We start from the raw sequence: 24,593 nt of genomic DNA, 5'->3' as shown, positions 1-24,593 counted from the left end.
CTACCTATTTTCCCCATGTTTTGAGAATTTCTAGTGTTCTTGCACATAAGTGATATGAGTTATTCATGCAATAAATCCTTATTCTGCCTTTCAAATAGAGATATCACTATAATCTCCCTCCAAAATAGACTTTACCCCATACTATTTGATTTATCCACAATAGAATTTTATCCCAGAATCTTCACACCTTTGAGCACATGTTCCTTTCTCTGTTTTGATCCAATTACAGCTTTCTAAAGCATATGGAAACATTTACACAATCTGGGTGGCACATCATCCCATCGTAGTCCTGTCTGGATTCCAGACGGTGAAAGAAGGCCTGATCAACCATTCGGAAGAGCTAGTCGACCGACCGTTGACCCACTTCCTCATAAGGGCCTTCAACAAAAAGGGTGAGTTGTTTCAAAAGAAAGGTTTGTTGTTAATCTGCTGACAAAAATTAAGAAAAGAAAGCATGCCCAATGAGGAGCAGTTCAGGGAGCTGGGGATGTTCGACCTGGAGAAGAGATGGTTAAGAGGTGACACGATAGACCTGTTTAAGTATTTGAAGGGATGCCATATTGAGGAGGGAGCAAGCTTGTTTTCTGCTGCTCCATTTAATGGGATCTGGAGCAATGGATTCAAACTACAGGAAAAGAAATTCCACCTAAACATTAGGAAGAACTTCAGTAAGAGCTATCTGACAGTGGAACATATTCCCTTGGAGTTTGAGGAGTCTTCTTCCTTGGAGGTCTTTAAGGATGGTTGGATGGCCATCTGTCAATGGGGATGCTTTGACTGAGAGTTCCTGCATGGCAGAATGAGGTTGGACTGGATGGCCCTTGGGGTCTCTTCCCACTCTGTGATTCTATGAGTCTCTAATTCTATGAACCTGGTGAATCTCAGCACTGATGTCATCATTCCATATCCAGCTGTGAGGAAATGCTCATGCCATCCTGCCAACTCTCCACAAAGCAGGGATTGGCCATTCAGGGGCTTCCAAAGCTGTTCAGTAAGACCCAAAATGGACAGACCCCAAAAGGTGGCACCAATAGTGCTGGGGCCATGGCAACTTCATACACTCAGCCCTATTCTGGGCTGCCATTGCAGTCCAGAATTGAACTGCTGGAAGGAGCGGATTGTATTCACTCCTTCTTGGCCCGGTTCTTCCTAGATGGCACAGCATCAGCGCAGCTTCCAGCCATGTTTGGAGCATGCGTCACCTGAATGCTATGCCCTGAACATGGCCAGAATCTACATGTTTTGGTCCATGTGTTTCAGGCCTACGTTGCGGGGGGTGTTTGGGTACTGCTGAGGAAAGAAAGGAATGCCAACCCCTGCAACACCCAAAACCGGACATAATAAGGGAAATATGTACGTATGTCTGTCCCTAAGAGGATGCCAGCTAAGAACATCACACCACTGGACATTTTTACACTGGAAACCTGACAATAGTATTTCTTGTTGGATGCCTTTAAGTTGTTTCCAATTTATGGCAATGCCTAAGGTGACCCTATTGTTGAGTTTTCTTGGCAAGGTTTGGTTTTTTTTTTTTTGGGGGGGGGTTGCCTTTTCTTTCCTCTGAGGCTCTGAGATTGTGATTTGCTCAGAGTCAGCCACTGGATTGCCATGGCCAAGATGGATTTGGACACTGGTCTCCAGAACTGCAGTCCAGCACTCAAACCATTGCACTATGCTTTCTCTCACACAATAATCTTTACAAATACTAATTTTCTAATTTATTTTTATTCTTATTATTATCTCAGGTCTTGCATTTGGAAATGGTAGCACCTGGAAGCAACACAGACGATTTGGTATAGTTACTATGCGTAATCTGGGACTAGGGAAAACAGGCATGGAGTACCAAATTGAAGAGGAGGCCCACCGGCTCGTAGAGGCCTTTTCACGGGCAAAAGGTGTGTTGGCTGATAAGGTTGGCGCAAGGCACCTTCTGCAAGATTTTGCATGCGTGTTTTTCATAGACGTGGCAGTGAAAATTCAGACATTTCTTTATTTTGCTTGTATTCTAATTGGGGGGGGGGGGGGAATGTAGCCGGCAAGAGAGGCTTTGCTTCCTGTGGTTCACGGCTGAGTATGAGAGATGGGTCTTGGCTACACAAGGAAAAACAAACAGACCAGTCCCTTTGAATCTGGCACAGTCAGTTCACACTGTGTGTGTTGTGTACCTTTAAGTTGTCTCCAATTTATGTTGATCCTAAGGTGAACATATCATGGGGGTTTCCTGGCAAGAGTTGTTCAGAGGAGATTTGCCATTGCCTTCCTGTGAGGCTGAGGCATTTTCTCTGAATCTGGCATAACCGGGACACATGAGTGAAAGATATAGCTGTGTTAATCTGTAGAATCAGTCTGTAGAGAGATCTTGTAGCACTGTTGAGACTAACTGAAAGAAAGAAGTTGGCAGCAGGAGCTTTCATAGACTTCAGTCTCCTTCCAAAAACATCTGAGGAAGTAGGCTGATGTCTATGAAAGCTCCTCATGCTGCCAACTTTTTTTCTTTCGGTTAGTCTCAAATCTACTATAAGATCTCTCTACATACAGGACTTGGAGTATACCCCTTAACCCCAATTTTTAAAAAATAATAGTTTTCTCCTGACTTTGCAAGAAATGCTGGTGTAGACTAGTAGATCTGCAGTGAGGGTTTGGGGAGGCAGGACAGATGATGCCCAGCAGCTACTGCCATTGTCATCTGGCAGCTCCCACTGCTGACAAATTGCTGCGTGGCCAGTGCAATTTCTGGGCCAGTTCCCCTCCTGGAACAATGTTTAAAGAAAGCTTTTTCCTGCTTGTGAAGCTCCAGTGTTTCATTCTAACTGGAAAGCTCACTATCAGCAGTGGTGCAGAGGAGGAAAACACCTTTCTTTAAACTTTCTTTAAATGGGGAACTGGTGGTGATGCTCTGTGAGGTCAAAACAAGGCACCTGGCACCTCACAAGAAGAAAAAAAACACCTTTCTTCAAACATTGTTTTGGGTGAGGAACTGGCCCAGACATTGGTAAATGGAAGGACCCAAGCAGCAATTTGTCCTAGTCCTGGAGCTGACAGAAGAAAGGCAGCAGTGGCAGACCCAACATCCACAGGGGTAAACTTGTACCATGGAAAAGACAGGTTCAGGGTGGTTCTGGGATGGGTGCAAGTTGGGCGTGGGGCAGAACAGATGTGGGGTCCATTCACTTTCTCCCCAAGTGATAGCAGCTTCATTTATATATCTCTTCATATTGTACTAAACAGTCTCTAAGCGGTTTACAACTGCAAGCTAATTGACCCCAACAAGCTGGGGACTTATTTTAGCAACCTCAGAAGGATGCAAGCCTGAGTCGAGCTTGAGCCCTTTCGCTGGTATTGAACTCGCAACCTTATGGTTTGTGAGTGAGTGGCTGCAGGACAGGCATTTAACCACTGCGCCACCTGGGCTCTAATGTAATGACAAGTCCTTTGTTTGTTTGTTGACAAATCCATGACCCTCACTTTTAGTAACTGTTTATTATATGTCACCATCAATTCCTTCTCTTCCTGGAACGACCTGTTCTCCAGCAACCCTACTAGATGCAGCCAAAGAGGTTTGCCTTGCCCCTTTTCACATCTAGCTCTCCCCTAGCTCTTCCCATAGGAGATGGGAAGCTGACAAACACACACCGAGTGAGCAGGCATCTGAAGGTGTAGAAAGGAGAAATCTGTTTGCCCTTGGGAAGCTAGCCAGACTCCCAGCCCAAAGTCTCAGTGGAGTTTATCACACGAAGGAGATTGGGAGTTTATCCCATGAATATCCTGGGAAAATGGTGTAATTACGTGAAACAAGGTCACATGACGTCACACAAATCCTGCTATTAAAGTGGGCAATTACCCGCCATTTCTGCTGTATTTGTGGGATGCTTTAAATGTGCTTTAATTGCTCTTTAATGCTGAAACTAGCCCCAGTGTGATAAACTCCAGTGTCTTGTGGAGGATTTAAGCAGAAAGAGAGCCCATGCTCACCAAGGCATCAGTAGAAAAGCAGCGGTAGTCTAGCCCATTCAGGAGACAGTGGAGTATATCACACGGAGCTTTTGGGTGGTTTTGTAGCTCAGTTCCAGCTCACTTCCGAAGTGACTGCACTTCCAACGATGCAGGTTCACCTCATAAAGGGACTGTTTTATCAGACACCATTGATTTCTATGGGAGCCCCTTGCGAATTGCTTCAGCAGCGTTTCTGAAGTCATCCCTCATTTTGGTTAAAACGAGAAAAAAGTGACTTCATAGAATTCGCTTCCAGGCTGCCTTTGATGGCACTGCGATTTGGTCTGGTGTGGAAAAGGACTCCAATGCCACCCCCCTTGGCCCCTGCGTCCTGCTCCGTCATCCCCCTCCTCCTCCTTTATGCCATCTCCTCCTCTCTGCCAACCAGCCGATCCCATCATCCCCTGCATCCCCTAGGGACCCCAATCTGCTCCATCCTTTCAGCCTCTCACCAATCCCATTATCCCTGCCTTCTCCTAGACCACCATCTGCTCCTCTCCTTCACCCTGACACCTAACCCATCATCCCCTGACTGCTCCTGCATTCCCATCTCGCCCCCTCTGCCACCTAACCCATCATCCCTGCTGCTCCTGCATCCTGATCTTGGCCCCAGGGACCCCCAGCGACCTATCCCATCATCCCCTGACTGCTCCTGTACCCTGATCCTGGCCCCAGCAACCTCCAGAGACCTATCCCATCATCCCCTGAATGCTCCTGCATCCTGATCCTGGTCCCCAGAAAACACCCAGCCAACCTTATCCCATCATCCCTGACTGCCCTCCTGCATCCTGATTCCTGGCCCCAGAAACCCCAGACACTAGCCCTCATCCCCCCCTGACCTGCTTCTGCATCCTGCTCCTGGCCCCAACAACCCCCAGCCACCTATCCCCCTCATCCCTTTGACAGCTCCCTGCATTCCTGCTCTGGCCCCAGCAACCCCCAGCCACCTATCCCATCATCCCCTGTACTGCTCCCCATCCTGATCCTTGCCCCAGCAACCCCCAGCCACCCTATCCCCTCATCTCCCTGGACTGCTCCTGCATCCTGCTCCTGGGCTCCCAGCAACCCCCAGCCCACCTATCCCATCATCCCCTGACTGCTCCTTGCACCTGATCCTGGCCCCAGAAACCCCCCAGCCCTATCCCATCATCCCTTGACTGGCTCCTGCATCCTGATCCTGGCCCCAGCAACCCCCAGCCACCATCCCACATCCCCTGACTGCCTCCTTCATCCTGTCCTTGGCCCCAAGCAACCCCCCGCTACCTACCATCATCCCTTGACTGATCTTTGCCATCTTGATCCGGCACCAGGGACCCCAGCGACCTATCCCATCATCCCCTGATGCTCCTGTATCCTGGCCCCAGCAACCCCCAGCCACTTATTTCCCATCACCCTTGAACTCTCCTGCATTTGATCTTGCTACAGGGACCCCCAGCGACCTATCCTCATCCCCTTACTGCTCCTGACCCCGATCTGCTTCCCTCTCCTTCAACCTGCCCACTGATCCCATCATTCCCCTGCCTACTCTTAACCCCGATGAAGGATGGACAGCTCAGGGAGGGGGGAGGAAGGAGGACAGCGTCAGAGCCCCCAGCTGAGCATGTCCAAGGGTTGCGGACTCGAATCGTTGACCCCTACCGTATGCTTGGTGTTTAATACAATTGTGCAATCAGTCCCTTTGCTTTGAGCCGCATCCCGTTGATCTTGCTGGAATCGAAATGACTTCTCTTCTCCCTCACTCGAAGGACAACAGAAAGGCACCAGGTGTGAACAACATGACGTTTTTAACATCAATCGGCATTGCTAGACTCTTGATCTGGTGTTGTGAAAAACATCACGGCTTTGCATTGCTAGAAACAGGAGAGGACTGTGGATCTGAGCTCGCCAAACCCCCACCCACCCAAGTTAAGGTCCATTATTCGGTCCAGGAAAGCAGTCCAAAGGATGATCCAAAAGAATAGTCAAGAGTCCAGGCAGGGTTCAAGGCCACAATCAATCAATCAATCAATCAATCAAAGAATAAGGCACTCACATGGCTTTCTCCCAAGGAGAAGGATGGTTGTCAGCCATGCTGGACTGAGGGGGCTGCTGGCTTATTTATAGTCCATCCAGGTGCTCCCTATTTGCAGCATGCTTTTTATTTAAATGCTGAGAGCACTGGCATCTCTCTCTTTCCTGGTGTCTTTCCATGGATTGGTAAGTCTGCCTCTTCTTCTGAGGATTGTGAATGGCCCTGGGGAACAGCATGCAGCCTACAAGTCACCCTATGTCCACCCTGTCCCCCGTTACACTGTTTCCATAATCTAAGCCAAGTCTACTTCATTAATCATTTGGGTGCCTCAAAGTAAAACAACACCTGAGTGATGAAGTTAATGACAGAATGCTAATATCAGACCAGTTACAGTACAATGATTTTCCTGTCTCCATCATGAAATGAAATGCATGGTATTACCAAGTAAAGCAGAATCAGGATGCTTTGACTGTGAATTCTGCATGACAAGGGATTGGACCGGATGGCTCTTGTGGTCTCTTCCAACTCTAGGATTCTATGATGTTAAGATGACTGTGTGCTATTTTATTTGCAGGGCAGCCACTTGACCCTTCGCTTCTGATCAGCAATTCCGTCTCCAGTCTGATAAATGTTGTTTCTTTTGGATACCGATTTGCTCCAGATGATGCAAAGTTCCGGAGAATGATAGCAGCCAGTGATTATTTTGAAAGGTTTTCAGTCAGCTTTTATCATGCTGTGAGTTATCTTCTTTTCTAATATAAAGGACAGAAGTCCATGGTAGTTAGATGATTTGATCTGGCCTAGGAAGACTTGGGTTCAAGGCATCTGTGATTAACAGTTGTGTTTCCAAGGGGGCACCCAGCAAACCAAGATCACAAATTTATATTGGAAGGCACTGATCAACTCTCTTGAGGACTGGGACTTAGTAAACATTTAGTACATTTAGTAAAATAACAAGACTATAACATATACACTTAGAGACATGTCCATGTACCTAAATATTTTTACTAGCACCACTAGAGTAGATACATTTAGTTGATGGAATATACATCAATATGGACCTAGGTTTGAGCACCACAATTCCAAAAGGATGTTGACGAGCTGAAACATGTCCAGAGGAGGGTGACTGAAATGGAGAAAGATCCAGAAACCATAAAGCCCTTTGAGGAACAAAGGAAACCACACCTTATGAAGAAAGACTTAGGGAGCTGGGCATGTTTAACCTGGAGAAGAGACAGCTAGGGGGTGATATGATAGCCCTGTTTAAGTATTTGAAGGGGTGTTCATCTACAATGCTTCCAGATAAGGAATTCTACTCCTGAAGTCACACAACATGGATAGCCCAACTTATGCCTGTGTATGTCACCCACAGCATTCTAGCCTTAAAGTTTTAGCATTTTAGGATTCAGTGTTTCAGCTTTTATGGTGTGGTATGCATAACAACACCAGGGGCATTTCTGGTCTCACATTTTGGCCCAGAAACCCCAGGACTTGGGGCGACCCTGCACTGGCAATCCTAGTCCTCAGCTATCTTCTATTATAGTCCCAAATAGCATGAAAGACCATAATTTAATATGGTTTAATATTCTTGGTCAAGAATTATAAAGGTTCTTCATAAAAAGCTTCAGCTAATAAACTAGTGAAGGTGTTCAAATGTATTTTTGCCTGCCTGTATCACCTGGGATCCAGGATCAGGTTTGAATAAACGGAACCCATGAAAACTCAGTATCTGCAGCTTTGGAAATAATTCAGATCATGTTGTTGTTGTTGTTGTTGTTGTTGTGTGCCTCCAAGTTGTTTTTTACTTGTGGTATCCCTAAGATTATTATAGGGTCTTCTTGGCAAGTTTCTTCAGAAGGGGTTTGCTATTGCCATCCTCTGAGGCTGAGAGGGTACTAACCAAAAGAATTTTCCAGATCAGACATTGTTACAATGATAGTGACTGGATTTTCTTTTCTCTCCCCTGTAGCTGTACAACCTTTTCCCATGGCTCATGAAGCATCTCCCAGGGCCTCACCAGAAGGCCTTGTCCTGCATGGAAATGGGAATTTCATATGCGAAGGAGGAGGTGGACAAACACAGAGAGAATCAGAATGTGCATGAACCCCAGGATTTCATTGATTTCTATCTACTTCAAATGGAGAAAGTAAGTATCTAGAGACATGCCAGGACATCTTTCTGCCTGAACTGTAGCCCAGATTCCAGGGTGTCACAACGACTGGTGTTACCCCAGTGCAGTAACTCATGCTGTCACCCCCAGGGTGCCTGGCATGCAACTCAGTTGTAATCCACCCACCAGGGTGCTTCAGACAGACATCCACTTGGTGAAGGTGGAGTGCTGCTGCCAATAGGCAGTTCTTTCCAGGTCTTCTGTTCAGGCGGAAAAGTGAGGCAATGGCAATAGGGATGGCCAAGGACACCTTTCCTTTTGCAGAAGTGAGGAGTCCATGGCTGCAACCCCAGCCACCACCAGCACCTCTGTTTTCTGGCCTGGCCTGACCTGGAAAGGGGTGACAAGCATCAGCAATATCTCACCCCCATCAATGGTCACATCTGATGGATAGTAGAGGTGGTGTGTGTGTGTGATCGGGCGGTGGTCTTGGGATAAACTATGAGTGACTGCTCCACTCTTCTCTGGGGTGTCATCTGGTGCAGCCTGAACCTTTTGCACACCCCTAGTATGTCCTGTGAGTGTGAGATACTGTCCTATCACTATTAGAGCTCTCTGAGAGAGAGAGGAGAGCAGCCAGGCACAGCTTCATCATATCTTGGAACAGCGGCTGGTGAGAGGTTCTTCCTCCATGTTCCAACAGCCATTATTCTAACCTCTAAGAGAGAGAAGAGCTGCCAGGCACAGCTCCATACTCTGCCTTGGTCAGCCCTCACCCGCAATACTGTGTCCAGTTCTGGGTACCACAATTCAACAAGGATGTTGAAAAATTGGACTGTGTCCAGAGGAAGGTGACCAAAATGGTGAAGGGTCTAGAAACCATGCATTATGAGGAAAGACTTACCCAGCTGGGTATGTTTAGCCTGGAGAAGAGACGGGTAAGAGATGATAGGATTGCCCTTTTTAAGTATTTGAAGGGTGTCACATTGAGGAGGGAGCAAGCTTGTTTTCTGCTGCTCCAGAGAATAGGAGACAATGGAACAATGGATGCACCTCTTCCAAGAAAAGAGATTCAGCTCAACATAGGGAGGAACTTCATGACAGTAAAGGACTGTTAAACAGTGGAACTACTCCCTCAGAAGAGTCTCCTCTTGGAGGTCTTTAAACCGCAGCTGGTGGCCATCTCTCAGGGGTGCTTTGATGTTGGAGTTCCTGCAGCCAGACTGGGGTTGATTGGATGGTCTTCTGGGGTCTTGTTCCAATTTTGCTTAACATTAATAATATAATAATAATTAATAATAGGAATTTATTTATACGCGCCCAATCACTGGGAATCGGGCGGGCTTTTTTTTCTTTTTGGCTTACAACAGAGGGGATAAATAGACGGTTCCTGCCCTAGGCTTACAATCTAAAAGATACGGCACAACGGAGAAGGGAAATGGTGAAGCGGGGGGGGATCAGGCTCGCCTTCTTCTCTCCCCTCTGAGGCCTGGCTCAAGGCGGTGGACTGGAGGCAGGGCCTCTTCTTCTTCAGGCTCGCCTGTGATAGATCTGGGCCCGCCTATTCTCTCCCCCCATGGCCGAATAAAGATGACAGTTAAGGATGGAGGGCCTCTTTCTCAGGCTAGGCCTGATGGATCTGGGGCCTGCTATTTCTCTCCCTCATAGGCCAAAGATCAAGTTATGGAGGGCGGAAGCCTTTTCTTCAGGCTTAGCCCTGTGGAGCTGGGCCAGGCTACTCTCCCCCTCATAGGCTGGAAGGATGCCAGTTAAGGAGGGAGGAGCCTCTTTCTTCAGGCTAGCCCCTGATGGATCGGGCCTGGCCTATTCTTCCCTATAGGCCGGAAAGATGACCGTTAAGGAGGCACGGCGCCTCTTTATTCCAGGCTAGCCCCGGTGGAGTGGGCCAGCTTATTCTTCTACCTAATAGGCCAAAAATATCCACAGTTATGGAGGGAGGAGCTCTTTTCAGGCTTAGCCTGGTGGAGCTGGGCCAGGCTACTCTCCCCTATAGGCGGAAGATGCCAGTAAGGAGGGAGGGATCCTCTTTCTTCAGGGCCTAGCCCTGGTGGAGCTGGCAGGCTACTCTCACATAATATGCCGAAAGATTGACATTTACGGAGGGAGGGCTTCTTTTCTTCAGCTAGCCCTGGTGGAGCTGGGTCGCCCTACCTTCTCCTCACAGGCTGAAAGCCTGAACCGATGATTCGTTGCTTCCATCATTCTTGTTCGTGTGTTGGTGAGTGGTCCTCCCTCCACTCCAATAGCATGCTATGGCTTCTGAATGAGAGGCCAGTATCTGTTGGATTTAGTCCTCTCCCTTCTCCAACACCATCCTTTTTCCTTATGTGTCATATATTTAGATTGTCAGCCAGAGGACAGAGAAATGTCAGATTAATTATTTTTAAGATAACCTGGGAGACTTTTTGGCTGAAGGCTGGGATATAAATTTTCTAAATCAATCAACCAAATCAAACAATGAATCAATCAATCAGTCTTTCTTAATATCACTTTTAGACACAAACATCTGTGTCTTCACCTATCCTGACTTCATGATGCTGCTTGAAGAAGTTCCTTTCATCTTCTTGTGTGGCTTCATGAGTGGTATAAAAATCCAATTGAATGCCAACATTGTTTGCCCAAAGGTGCATTTAATGTTCTCTCTATTTAGTGCACTCCAGTAACAATATGATAGGTGACCATTGAGCTTGAACTGCACTCTCTCTCTCTCTATAGATAGATAGAGATATAATTACAACTGAAGTTGAAATTACTTATAAATACAAGAAAAACCCAAAGAGATGCTCTTCAAGTTAATGGAACGCTTTCAAAACCAAAACTATACAAACATACAATACAAATGTTGTTGTTGTAGTAGTACTTGTGTGCCTTCAAGTCATTTCTGATTTATGGCGAACCTATCATGGGTTTTTCTTGGCCAGATGTGTTCAGAGGAGGTTTGCCGTGCCTTCTCTTGAGGCTGAGAGAGTGTGACTTTTGCCCAAGGTCACCCAATGGGTTTCCATGGCTGAGCTGGAAATCGAACTCTGGTCCAACACTCAAACCACTGCACTACGCTGGTTCTCCTCAATGTATTTAGTTATTCCTTAATTTGCTTAAAATCTAATTCAGTTGCATTGGCATTAGTGGGGTTAAGCCTATGTTACATTCCACTGTAAATTTAAGATACATCCCATTCCTACTCATAGCACATTGAAGTGGAAAATGCCATCCATGGTTTTTTGTGGGTTTTTCAGGTTATGTGGCCATGTTCTGGAAGAGTTTGTTCCTCATGTTTTGCCAGCATCTGTGTTGTTACCATCTTCAGAGAATGCTGGCTTGGAATGGTGTGTGTGTGTGTGTGCGCGTGCGCACGCACACACACACACTGTGTGACCCTTGGTTGAGAGGGAGTGATTTACATGTTAATCTGTAAGGCCTCCGGGTGGGAGGATATGCAAAAGAGCATTTGTGTCTATTTAATTAGTGATCCACTGTCTGCTTGGCTTCTTTCCTTTTTCTATGGAGATTATCAGACAGGGAACAAAATGTCCTTGTCCCATACTTTTCCTGTTCTTACAGTGCAATTGCGAGAAGATTTTAATATGATGTTGCGCTTATCCCGTCATTATCCTCAAGGCCTCTGGGTGGGAGGGTATGCAAAGAGGATCTGTGTCTGTGTCATTAGGGATCATTGCATGCTGGGAAAACCCCTGACCTTGGGGGGCTTCATTTGCATTTGCTGGGTCTTGATTTTGGTCTTTTTCAGGACTGGGAGCCAAACTTTTCCCAGCAGACAATGATCACTAATTAAATAGACACTGTGGCCCGTTACAGACTGCCCAAAAGGGGCAGTCTTGGGCCGCTGCCGGTTGCAGTGCGGAGGAGCCGCAGCAGCCAAACCGCGTGACTCCTCCGCGCTGCAAAAAAGGAGTGCAGAAATCGCATTCCTTCCGGCAACCCGGGAGAGCCGCTGCAAGTGCCAAAGCGCGCACTCGTGACGGTTCTTCCGGGTTTAGACGTCCTGACGCTGCACGTCCGTTACGTCAAGATGGCTGCGCCCGTCTGTATAGGGCACCACCATCTTGCCGTACAGAATACGCACGAGGGGCAAGGCGCGTCCGGAAGCGCCGCCCCTCACGTGTATTCCTGGCGCAACGACGGCGCCGCTTAGGCCTGTCTGTAAGGCGCCTAATCCTCTTTTAATATCTTCCCACCTGGAGGCTTTGCCGTTCAAGAACAGAACAATACACAGATTAACATGGAAATCACTCCTCCCAACCCAGGGTCACACAGTGTGTGTGTGTGTGTGTGTGTGTGTGTGTGTGTATTCCCACTCTCTTCCATGCCAGCATTCTCTCAAGATGCCAAAGCCACAGCTGCTGGTGAAACGTCAGGAATAAAGTCTTCCAGAACGTGGCCACATAGCCTGAAAATCCCACAAACAGCTATGGATTCCGGCCATGAAAGCCTTCGACTTCACAATGCCACCCATGAATTTAAACCTGACCCCCAAATTCACTTTGTTTTAGAAAACAGCTTCATGAATTTTTGAGAAACCAGTTTCTCATCCACCTGGCCCAACATCGTCTTGCCTTCCCCTCCAAGAACAATTCTCTTGCTTTCCTTGCCTCCCTCCTCCGTCTCCTTATTCATGCCCTTCCTTAGTTTACTGCTTCCCCCATAGATTTCAGCAAAGTTGCCAAGTCAAGAGGCTGAAAATGTCAGTCCCCAGAACAGATAAAGAACAGCTTATTCAGTGTGAGCTGCAGAATACAGAAAGACCTTCTAGTAGATGCAGAGGAAACTAGCCGCTTTCATGTGGTCCTTAATACTTGTGGGTTTTAAATCTTTTCACTTTGGATTTAACCACTAAACTATTGTACTCAGATCATGGACTAAATAAATGGTTTGGATCTTGTGATCTAAATGTTGTAATTCTTCATCACTGAATAACCTTTAAAAAATGGTCAGTTAGTCCATTAGAGTTAGATTTTAGGTAAAGTCTGTGAAGTATAACATTTGTTGGCTCTTTAGCACTGGTTTCCATTTAATTAATTAATAAACTTTTATTATTTATTTATTTACTTCATTTATATGCTGCCTTTCTCCAAGTGTGGGGTCTATTTAAGAAGGTTTACAATAAAGTTTTTGAAAATAATTAAAAATCCCCACATTAAAACACTATAAAATCAGATAAAACATACACCTGAATAAGAAGCCTCCCTGCTTAACATTAGAGCCTTGCTCAAACAAAAATGTCTTTGCCTGGAATTAGCCACATTCTGGAATTAAGCTAATTCTGAAACTTTGTTCCATTAACTTTTAACAATTAATCAAGCCCCCCGTTTTGTTAAAAAATGTCCAACTTAATGGATAACGTAATTGATTTTAACTGCAGTGGGCACCTTGGTATCCAACGGGGTTTGGTTCCAGGACCCCCCATGGATACCAAAACCCATGGATGCTCAAAAGTCCCATTAAATACAGTGCTATGGTAAAATGGTGTCCCCTATATAAAATGGCAAAATCAAGGTTTGCTTTTTGGAATATATATGTTTTCAAAAATCTTTGACTAGAGTTAAAAATAACAAAACAATAAGAGGAGTGAAGATAAAGCAATTTGAATGTAAAATACATGCATTTGCAGATGATGTGGTGATAAATTTAGAGAACCCACAGGAAGGAATAAAAAGTATAATTAACGTAATAGATGAATTTGGAGATTACACAGGATTTAAAATTAATAGGAATAAGTCGGCAATTTTAACAAAAAATGTGAAAAACGAGGTGGAAATAATGTGGTTACAAGAAGAAACGGGAATTCAGATTAAGAAAAAAATAAAGTATTTGGGTATATGGTCAGCGAAAAAACCAAGGAGTCATTCGAAAATAATTATCAAAAGCTTTGGTCTGAAATTAAAAAAAGATTTAACAAATTGGAAGCACCTTCACTTATCATTTCTAGGTCGGATAACGGCGGTCAAAATGTCCATTCTCCCGAAAATCCTTTTTTAATTTCAAATGATCCCAATCATAAACTCAAACAAACCCTTTAAGATTTGGGGAAAAGATTTATCACCCTTCATCTGGCAAAATAAAAGACCAAGGATTAGACTTAAATTGCTCCAAGGAGCCCGTGAAAGAGGTGTTTTACGCTGATGCATGTAGCCTTATGTGGATTAGAGACTGGATGGATTAAGAAGAATGCTAGAATTAGAAAGGGAAGGATTCCGTTTTGGTTTTCATGCCTTTTTGGCCCATGGGAAATAAAAAGCTAACCAAATAGTTAATAACCATTGCGTGAGGGGAAATTTATTGAGAGCGTGGAACAAATATAAAAGGTATATATTCACAAATTTCCCACGTGGTTTTCTCCCCATGAAGCCATGTATAGAAAAGAAATTGACTAAGAAATAAAATCTCAAGAAGAAGTAGAACATTGGAGGAACCTCCTGAGAGTAAGGGCTGTTTGACAGTGGAACACACTCCTTCCTCGGAGATTGTGGTGGAGTCTCGCTCCTTGGAGGTCTTCAAATGGAGGCTGGATGGCCATCTGTCAATGGGGATGCTTTGATTTGGATTTCCTGCATGGCAGAATGGGGTTGGACTGGATCAGGGCCCTTGTCTCTTCCAACTCTATGATTCTATGATTTAGGTTTTGACGTGGGGGGGGGGTTGCCTATGGACAGATTTATGAAAGGACTATGAAGGATTTAAAAGAATTTGGAGATGAAGCAAGTAATACAGACCTGGAAAATATATTCATTAAGGAGAATGAAAAACAAATCAGAGAAATAATTTGTAAAATATTTAATATTGAATTAGAATTAAGACCAGAATGCTTCCTATTAGGAATCTTCGAGAATGAAATTGAAAAAAATAATGTGGAAAACAACTTTTTACACGACGGCAAGAGTTTTAGTAGCCGAAAAATGGAAAACAAAAGGCATTCCGAATAAAGAGAATTGGCTAATAAAACTAATAGGAATAACAGAGATGGACAAATTGACCCAAATTTTAAAAAATAATAACTCGCCGAGTGAAATAGAAGAAGATTGGCATTTGGTGTTTGAAAATATGAAAATATGAGGGAGCAATGGGGGAAATGGTTTTTAAAGAGTGGGGTTTTTTTTGGAAATGTCTAGAAACAACTTGTGGATAAAGTAGTACAAATATCTGCCGAAGAAGCATTGCACTCGCAAAGGAGAGAAATAAATTCTGCATAGAAATATAATGAAATACGAGAATAGTATTGAATTAGTTTGATGGAATATATAAATATATATGGGAAACTGAAAGAACATATATAAGAGATACATAAAGCAATATATTGCACTACAGAGGATGGAAGTCACATGTTTACGTGTAATTCTAGTATGTATTTCAGTGCATTTAGTATTTGTATGTTTAGGTTTTGTAACTTGTTTTGGTATGTTTATTTGTTTATGTGATTGTGAATAATTTTTTTAAATCTGTGGCTATAGCGGTCTAACTGTAGTTAGTTCCTGTCTTTGATCCCACTCAGCAACCAAGAAGATCCAAAAGGGCAAATACCAAACAAAGCGGCCTTAGATTTCATGGCAACTGCCTTTTCATCATCATCCCAGAATGGATAGGGAACAATATGGGTCAGAAAGTACTTTTTTTTAATGGCACCTTTTTGTGTGTAGTTTTAAGATGGAACTGGACAGGTCCTTGTCGACTCTCACTTAATGCCATTTCTTAAATCTCCACTGGCTATACGACTTACTCCTCCCAAGTTGAGGAAGCATGGATGTGTTCTGAGTCGAGTCACCTTGGGCTGGTTTTTAACACTTTCATTTGATTCTGTCCCGTTCACCAGAGCAAGGGCGACCCCAACTCAACCTTTAATGAGGAGAACCTGCTCCAATGTATTCTCGATCTCTTTGTGGCGGGGACAGAGACCACTTCAAGTACTCTTCAGTGGGCAGTGCTCCTCATGGTGGCTTACCCAGATGTCCAAGGTGAGAGAGACCTGCCCCTTGCAATGGTTACTTTCTCTTGATTCACTCCAGGAAGTTTTGTTTGTTTGTTTGAAGCGGTGGTCTGTACTTCTTCTAAGACTATCCAGATGCCCAAGGTAAGAAAGACTTGCCCAGTGAAATCATTACAGTGCTCCCTTGGTATCCGCTGGGGTTTGGTTCCAGGACCCCCTGTGGATGCTCACAATCCATTCAATACAATGGCATAGCAAAATGGCAACATCAAGATTTGCTTTTTGGAATTTGCATTTTTTGGGGGTGGAGGGGGAATATTTGCAAGCCATGGCTTTGCAAGTCGGCTGCCTGAACATGGATTCTATCTGGAAGTTACATGGGCCTCAGCCGCCCGTTAGTGTCAGAGACAAAAATCCATGTGATAGGATCCAGATGCAGCCCAGAATTCAATTTGGGAGCGATAAGTCGTGTTTTAAAGCTGTGTGATAAGCTCCTTAGTAAGGCATCAAAAACTATACATTGCATTCCAGCAAGTAGCATTGAAGAAATATGTAATCAGTCTCTCAATGATACAGAAACCCCAGATAATAGTCAGAAGTCATGTAAGTATAAGCAGCTGCACTCGCTTCATTCTGAATTCTTTTCTGTATGAAGCAATTAGCCTCTTTTAAGATGCCAGCCTCCTTCCCTATAACTTCATTGGTTTTCAGGTTGTTCTAATGTAACTGTGGAGAGACATTTCTTGTCGAGTAAATTTCTCTCCTGTGATCATCTGTTTCCCACCATTTTCCTCAGAGAAAGTCTACAAAGAGATAGAAGAGGTTCTGGGCTCCTCACACACAATCCGCTACGAAGATCGGAAGAAGCTGCCCTACACCAACGCTGTGATTCATGAGGCCCAGCGGGCCAAATACATCTTGCCAGTGGGGATCCCCAGACGATGCTCCAAGGATTTGAACATGCTTGGCTTTCACATTCCAAAGGTATGTTGCAACCACTAACCCAAGAGCCTCCAAATGTGGCATTTTAATAGATGTAGCTACCCATGAACTTCTATGGGAGGCAAAATCAGAAGGGTAAGCAGTTTCCCCCCTTCAAAAAACAACAGCACAGAAGCTCAGGAAACGCTAGTATGTCAGGTGGGAACGACTTAAGGAGATTTAAACAATTCAACAAGGATATATAGTGCTAACGTATGAGAAGTGCAGAAGACTTATCTTCTTTTGGCCCAGTACGTTAAAACCTGAATTTCCTTCATTAAAAAAAATCAAAGCCAACTTTGAGAGAGAGCGAGAGAATAAAGGAAAATCCTGAGAAAAAGTAATAGGAAGATAAGAAAGGGAAACAGGTGTAAAGCTAGACAGGAGTATGGAAGAATATAGAAGGATGGTGAAAGTGTTAAGAAAGGAAACAAAGGTGTTTGAGAGGATAGAAAAAGTAGGTAGGAACAGGAGAAGGCAAATTTGAAGGTATTGATGAGATATGATAGGTAGATAGATAGATAGAAATCTTCAGAAGGTATGAGCAGGTGATAAGAAGGTAAGTGAAGGTGTTGAAAGGACAGAAAAAGGTAAGGAAGCGTATGAGAAGGAATATGAAGGTATATGAAGGAAGATGAAGAAGCTGAGATAGGTAAAGAAGTACAGAGGGTCAGAGAAAGTGAAAGGGAGATATATGGAGATATGGAAATGACAGATGAAAGTTGAGGAAGAGTTAGGAGACAGAGTAGTTGGAAGGAAGGAAAGGATAAGGAAAGGAAAAGAAAAGTGGGCTATAAGAAGCAGAAGGTAGCGAAACTTAAAATAATTTTAAAAAGATGTGGAGAAGTAGTAAATACAAGCGATGGATAAAGGATACAAGGGAGCGAAAAATATGTGAAAGGCAGATGGATGAAGTAACGGGTGAAATCGAAGAGGGAAAATGGAAGAAAGGAAATAGTTGTGAATAAGAATATGAAGAGAAATGAGAATATGTACATGAACAAGCAACCAAGTAATGTAAATTTGTATCTCTGCCTAATGCAATAAAATGAATATTCTTCCACAGTGTTCTTCATAGACACGATTGCTCCAAAGTGCCCTGGAGGGATTAATCTGCAGAGAAAATGCATGATATTTTGGCAAAAACTGTTTTTGCAGTGAACACTAGGGTTTGTGTGTGTGTAAAGAATTCTATGCAGATTAATCCCTTCACAACATGTTGTGATGCTGAATCTTGTTGTTGTTGTGTGCCTTCATGTCGTCTCTGACTTTGGTCAGGAGAAAACTGCTTACAAGTTTAGCATTCTATTATTCTCCCCAGTAGGATTTTCCAAGTCTTGATAAACCTATTTTTTGTCCTGGGAAAAAATACCTGGGAATGCTGTTGTTTTTTCCATCCACAATCTAAGGTGGACATAGGGATCTGTGCTTTGGCTAGATCTTTGAAAGACTAGATTAAAACTTGCAGTGGATTTCTGACCTGGTCACTGATGCAGGAGCCACTAGCTAGGAAAGAGAATAAGAGAGAGCGAGAGAGCTGCTGGGACAAGGAAGCCGAGGCCTCTTGGTGCAGATGCATTCTGAGCCAACTTTTTCTTCCTTTCAGAAAACCCTTGTTGTTACAGATCTGAACTCGGTTCTTCTTGATCCCAAGCAATGGGAGACTCCCGGAGAATTCAACCCAAACCATTTTTTGGACAAGGAGGGGAATTTTGTTGCTCGGGAAGAATTCTTGCCATATGGAGCAGGTAACTGTGGAATTTATGTATGGTTACATTTTATGGCTGCCTTCAAAGAGATTCAGGGTCAAATTAAATTCAAGGAGGGTTTTGCAACCTGTGGGCAGCCTTCCAAATATTTTTGGTCCAAAAGTCCCATCAGCTCTAGTTAGAATAGCCAGTGGCCAGATTTAATGGGATTTCCAGTTCAATCCGATCAGGAGCAAAGCTTGGAAATGTACAGTGGGACCTTTCCTTACATGAGGGAACTGTTCTGGATCCCCCCACGTAAGGGGAATTCCATGTATGCTTGAGCCCCATTGAAAACATTGGGGCATGTGCACCTGGTGTGGCATGGGTGCCACAGTTGCGTGCACCATTTGTTTCATTGTTGCATGGCTTCAGTGTAAGTTGGGAGCCACGTATAGTGTGCCCGCGTATGGACTGTACTATTAAATACAGTGAAAATAATGATAGATTTGGGCACCATGATTCAGGAAGGATATTGACAAGCTAGAATATGTCTAGAGGAGGGAAACCAGTGTGATAAAAGTTTCGGAGCAATTTGGCAATGGAACCAATTGACTGGAGAGGTGATGGGGTCTCCTTCTCTGGATGTCTTCAGAAAGAGGCTATCTGCTGGGGATGCTTTAGCTGGAGATCCTGCATTGAGCAGGAGGCTTGACTCAGTGGTCCACGAAGGCCCTTTCCAACTCTATGATTCTATGATACTATGATCTGCAGCACTGCTGAACTGGACGGCAGCTGATACTGAGCAAAATGTGCCTGATATACTGTCGCACAGATGAGATGCTAGTATTTCACAGGAGGTCTAAACAGTGTGGGATGCAGCTTTGAATAGCCCCTTCTCCCAAGCTATTTCAGGAGTTGAGCATGTTTTGTTTTCTTTCCCAAAGGAACGGGTGATCATACTGCTAATAAATTGGCGATTGGAAAGAAAAGGGAATGTTTTGTTGTCTCTATAATCAAAGGTTTGAGGCTGCACAGATTTAGTCAATCAGCTCCTGGAACAAAGGGGCTGAATAGACTGGCACCTTTGGCCAGCCTGGTAGCAGAGTTGGGGCATGGCATCTACACGACACATGCCCTGACTCCACCCCTAGGCCAGCGTGATACCGCATGCCGCATCACACGGCACATGGCATCACGGCGCTCTTCTGACACTGCGTCTACATGATGCAGTGCCAAATGAGTGTTGAAAAGCTATGGCGCCAAAGCTATGGCACCCTTTCTGGGTTGTAAAAAGGAGCCATTTTTACAGCTTTTTGCACCACAGAAAGGTGACACTGGGGCCATGGCATGTAGCTGCCACTGCCCTGATCCAGCACTAAAAGGGGTGGCTACAGGCCATCCCTTGGGGTGGTCTATATAGCCCCAAAGCCAGGCTCTAAAGGGGTTCCAACCCAGAAAATGAAAGGGAGCCATGGAAGGTGACATTATTAAGATTCTGGAATCTGACGGTAGGAGAGATTGGAAAGTCTGCCTTGGCTAACCAATCTGAATTATTTTCTTGAGGTCAAAACAGGTGGCCAGTGATATCAGAGGCACTGGAGAACTGGTGGAATGGGCTCTAGCTCACCAGATGCTTTCCTTTCCCTTTCCTCTTGCAGGGGCTCGAGTGTGTCTGGGGGAGCAGATGGCAAGGATGGAGCTTTTCATTTTCTTTGCCCATCTGCTGAGGGCCTTCCGGTTTCAGCTGCCTGAAGGAGTGAAAGAACTCAACAAAGATCCAGTGGTTGCAATATCAATGCATCCCCACCCTTACAAACTCTGTGCTGTTCCCCGTAGTACTTTATGTCAAATTATATAAAACTTGTTTATAGTAGCTTATTTATTACTATATGTTTCTCTGTTATTCCTCTCTCATTGGTCTGAGGTTCTGCCATGACTTGCTTAGGATCACTTGTGTCCAAGATGCTTTCCAGTCATTCAGAACTTGAGGTAGATGTATCATGGTGCTAAATTATTGGCACCTAGGGCTGCACTTTAAGCTCCCTCTATCACCACCAATTTGCCACCCCCATTCAGAAATGATGATTTTGAGGGGGATAGCAATAGCAAGTGCATTTCTATACTGCTTATCAGTGCACTTACACCCTCCCTAAGCAGTTTACAATCTGTAAGCCAATTGCCCCCCACAAGCTGGATATGGTTTGGAACTGATTGTGGAGCCATTGGAACAGCCCTGTGTTCAGGCTGGTTCTGAATAATTGTGTTCTGCAATTATAGACAGGTGGAACTGTGTTTCCACCTAGATCTCAAATCCTCCTTTTCCATTCATTTTGCAAGATCTATCCAGTCCTTGGAGCATGATTAAAATCATACAGAATGCCCGCATCATACATGGGCGCACCATACATGGCTTTCAGCATATGCTGTAAGCTGTGCGCCAGAAGAAGTAAGAGCGAGTGTGTGCACGTCACACCACAACCACAATTCCCATTGTTTTCAATGGGGCTCCACGATATGCAGTATTTCTCTTGTGTGGGGAGGGGGTCCAGAACGGTTCCCCCGCATAAAGGAAGGGTGTACTGTATTATCTTCTCAGAACACAATCTAGGGGCTTATTTACAAATATAACGGTTACACCTCATCTTCAAAGCAGGCTGTGCACATGACATACAGGGTGATTCAGGCCAACTCTGGCCTTTTTGTCACCTCAGGGCTTTAACCTGGTGTGTGTGGACTGTGCTCCATAGCGACGTCGATGTTGGGCTGGGGATGGGAAGAGTTCTTGGTGGGTGGGACTGGTTTGGACCAGCAAGATTGGTGTATACTGCCATGTTTTTCTATTTCAGTGTATGTCCAGCCATGAGACCAGTGTGAGGGATTAGGCTGGACACCTTGCACCCCTGCCCAAGTATTGCTCTTGTCTGTGCTACTTTTCCTCCTTCCAGTTCTCTTGTATCTGATCTGTGTTGTGCCGTCTTTATTTTACTCCTTTCCCATTAGATATTTTCCCCAAACATTCGCTCAATCACCCACTCGCTCTTGGAGAGATCTCACACACTCCCTACTCTATGATTCTCCCTATACATACATTGTAGATCTCCACATGAGCAAGCAAGCTTTAACTGCAATGGCTCAGTGCAATGGAATTTGTACACATTTTGTGAAGAGGAAGAGGGTGTACAGACCGACCATTAAAGCCGGCTTGGGGATGGAGTCAAGGTGTGGCATCCACATGATGCATGCCTCAACTCTGCCCCCAGGTCGGCATGACGCTGCGTGCAACACCACACAGTGGGCGGTGTCACAGTGCTCCTATGATGCTGCATCTACATGAAGCAGTGCCAAAGGAGCACCAAAAAGCTGCGGGGCCCATGGCTATGACACCCTTTCCAGGGCGCAGAAATGAGCCGCTTTTTGCAGCTCCTTTTTGTGCCATGGAAAGGCGAGATTGGGGCCACGGCATGCGGTTGCTGCAGCCCCGATCTGGCGTTAAAAGGGGCAGTCCGTGCAGCCTCAAAGTCCCTAATATACAGCATTCTCTGAGCATATTAAACTATTTGCTATAACAGCTTAGCATACTATACTTTGTGAATCATCCATCCATATATCACGTCATCCAACCAACATATAAAACATATCATCACTGCAATAATAATATATTTAAATATAATAAACATCTTGTGGATATTCAATACATACCTATTAACATTAGGATTCCTCTGAGAGTTACCCTATTCTCCTCATTTTGTAGACCTTCTTCATCAGTTTCTTCCACTAATCCTTCCTTCCAAGTCATCTCCCCTTTTCTTCCACAATTACACCCTTCCTATAGTCTCTCCCACTTCACTTTCTTCCATCTTCTTTACCTTCTCCCTCTTCTGCACCTTCCAAACATCCTTCTACCATCTTCTCCCTGTGTGTGCATTTTGTACAGATTAATTCCTGAACTGCAAATGAGCTTTGTAAACTACAGTTTTTGAAGCCTTTCTCGCAGCAGGAAGAAAACTGCTAACATTACTTGTTGCTTTGTTCTCAAATTAATTCCCAACTAGATCCATGGGACCCTTGGCTGAGATAATGGGAGGAAGAGATCCTTTTGACCCTGGTCTCATTCAGGCTTCACTATAGTTTGTTTGTTTGTTTGTTTGTTTTACTCCCTGCAGATCCTTTCAGTGGCTTATAGCTACCTGACTCCTGTGTTTTCATTGGAAGCTGTAACTTTAGCAAGGCCTATATCCAGTAGTAGGCACTTTGCAAAGGTTCTCTCTAAGGCAGTGATTCCCAAATGTCAGTCCTCTGGGAGTTTCGGACCATGGCCAAAAGCCAAGGATCCTGGGAGTTGAACCCAAAACATGTAGAAGTCCATAGTCTGGGAACCACTGCTCTAAGAGGTTATCCACACATTTTGTTTTGCAACAGGACTATGTGAATAATCTCACTCACGCATTCCCGATTTGTTGTATGCATTATTTTATTAAAACTGCATCTGTGTGCATCTCTGTGAGTTCTGTTGCTCACATGTCAGCACTGCAAATAAAGATGGAGTCAATGATGTGAATGCATTTGCAATGCATTTGCAATGCATTCACGGTATGCAGAGTTTTATCCTGGTTTATCCCAGGGTCTATCCCCATTGGTTAGTCACATAGCTCACAATGCAAAACATTCAGGAAAATTCAGAAAAAAACCTGAAAGAGATTGTCCTGGGTTTTGGGGGGGGGCGGGGTTTGGCACCCCCCCCCCCAAAAAAAACCCTTAATCGAATGCATTCAAAATGTATGTGAACAACACAAATTCAACCCACTTTCTACCGGGATTATTTACACCACCTGAATGACCCCTTAAGAGTTCAGGCACAAACAGGCATACCTCAATTAACAAAGCCTCTGAGAAAGAAGCTCCTGTTTACAAAGTTTGCTTACACTTCCCAGCCCACCTTTCTCCTTCTTCTCTGTCAAGCTGGAAGTTATCGTTTAGTAGTACTGCCATTGGTAAGATGCTGATGGAGGGTGGAAAAAACGCAGCCTTTCCATGTTGGGTTACGGCAGTGTGTTTGCAGTAAACAGTGCAAGAAAGGATTAGGGTCTGGAGTAGCTGATCTCGATGTAGCTGTGTGTACGCACCTGCCTACAACAAGGAAGAGAAACAGGAGCTACCTCCAAAGCCCACCTCATCCATTGGCATGTTAAAGCTTCATCGATCTGTAAATGTGGCCGGCCAAATGGAAATCCTAAGTAAAGTATAGGATGGTGAAAGAAGACAAAAATAACCCCTGGGTGCATGTTAGAAGAAGCTTTAGAAGAAGGTGGCCTCTAGAAGGCTTAAAGTATATTTTAAACTTACCTATGGAAGGCTCTCCTGATCTGGTGCTTTATTTTGTATGTGTATATTGTTAATTCTGGATAAAACAAGATTGCTGCTCCATGTTGAACGTGGCTTCATTTTTGTGGTGTAGGAAACTATCCCTGTTCTTCACATGCTATTCCTGCCTCTGGTTCCAAATTTTCTGTCCAGAATGGCCTTCCCAGGTACATGTCGACTTCACTGACCGAGGGAATAGCTGCAAAATGTATTAATGTGATTTTCTGTTCATTGACCGTAGCTCTGTCTTCACTCTTCCTGCATCCGTTAGTCAGGGGTTAGTCTCTCTTTCTCCATCCTCCATTTTTCTAGTCTTCTTCAGTTCCTTCTCTCTCAGTTCATACTTGAAGAGCCTCTTACGGTGAGATCTTAGGAAACATTTACAATTGTAAGCAAATCCACTTCACATGTTTTTACAATGAAGACCTAGACTGCTGCTACACTGCAGAATTAATGCAGTTTGACACTGCTATAACTGCTCTGGCT

The 24,593-nt window shown here is 44.5% G+C and overlaps 1 protein-coding gene across 1 annotated transcript in view; it reads left to right on the top strand.

The window, feature by feature from the left end:
• The window catches only part of LOC121926002 (cytochrome P450 2J6-like), a 55,870-nt gene extending 35,266 nt beyond the window's left edge, over positions 1-20,604 (top strand). Inside the window, exons 2-9 of the mRNA XM_042458558.1 lie at positions 230-392; positions 1,746-1,895; positions 6,579-6,739; positions 7,974-8,150; positions 15,961-16,102; positions 16,871-17,058; positions 18,662-18,803; positions 20,405-20,604. Coding sequence (XP_042314492.1) covers positions 230-392; positions 1,746-1,895; positions 6,579-6,739; positions 7,974-8,150; positions 15,961-16,102; positions 16,871-17,058; positions 18,662-18,803; positions 20,405-20,604 — 1,323 coding nt within the window. The remainder of the gene's footprint in view (positions 1-229; positions 393-1,745; positions 1,896-6,578; positions 6,740-7,973; positions 8,151-15,960; positions 16,103-16,870; positions 17,059-18,661; positions 18,804-20,404) is intronic.
• The last annotated feature ends 3,989 nt before the right edge of the window (positions 20,605-24,593 follow it).

Source organism: Sceloporus undulatus, chromosome 3 (assembly GCF_019175285.1).
Source record: "Sceloporus undulatus isolate JIND9_A2432 ecotype Alabama chromosome 3, SceUnd_v1.1, whole genome shotgun sequence".
Classification (NCBI taxonomy): Eukaryota; Metazoa; Chordata; class Lepidosauria; order Squamata; family Phrynosomatidae; genus Sceloporus; species Sceloporus undulatus.
The sequence above is the reverse complement of the archived record's forward strand: the minus strand, read 5'-3'. Positions and strand labels throughout refer to the sequence as shown.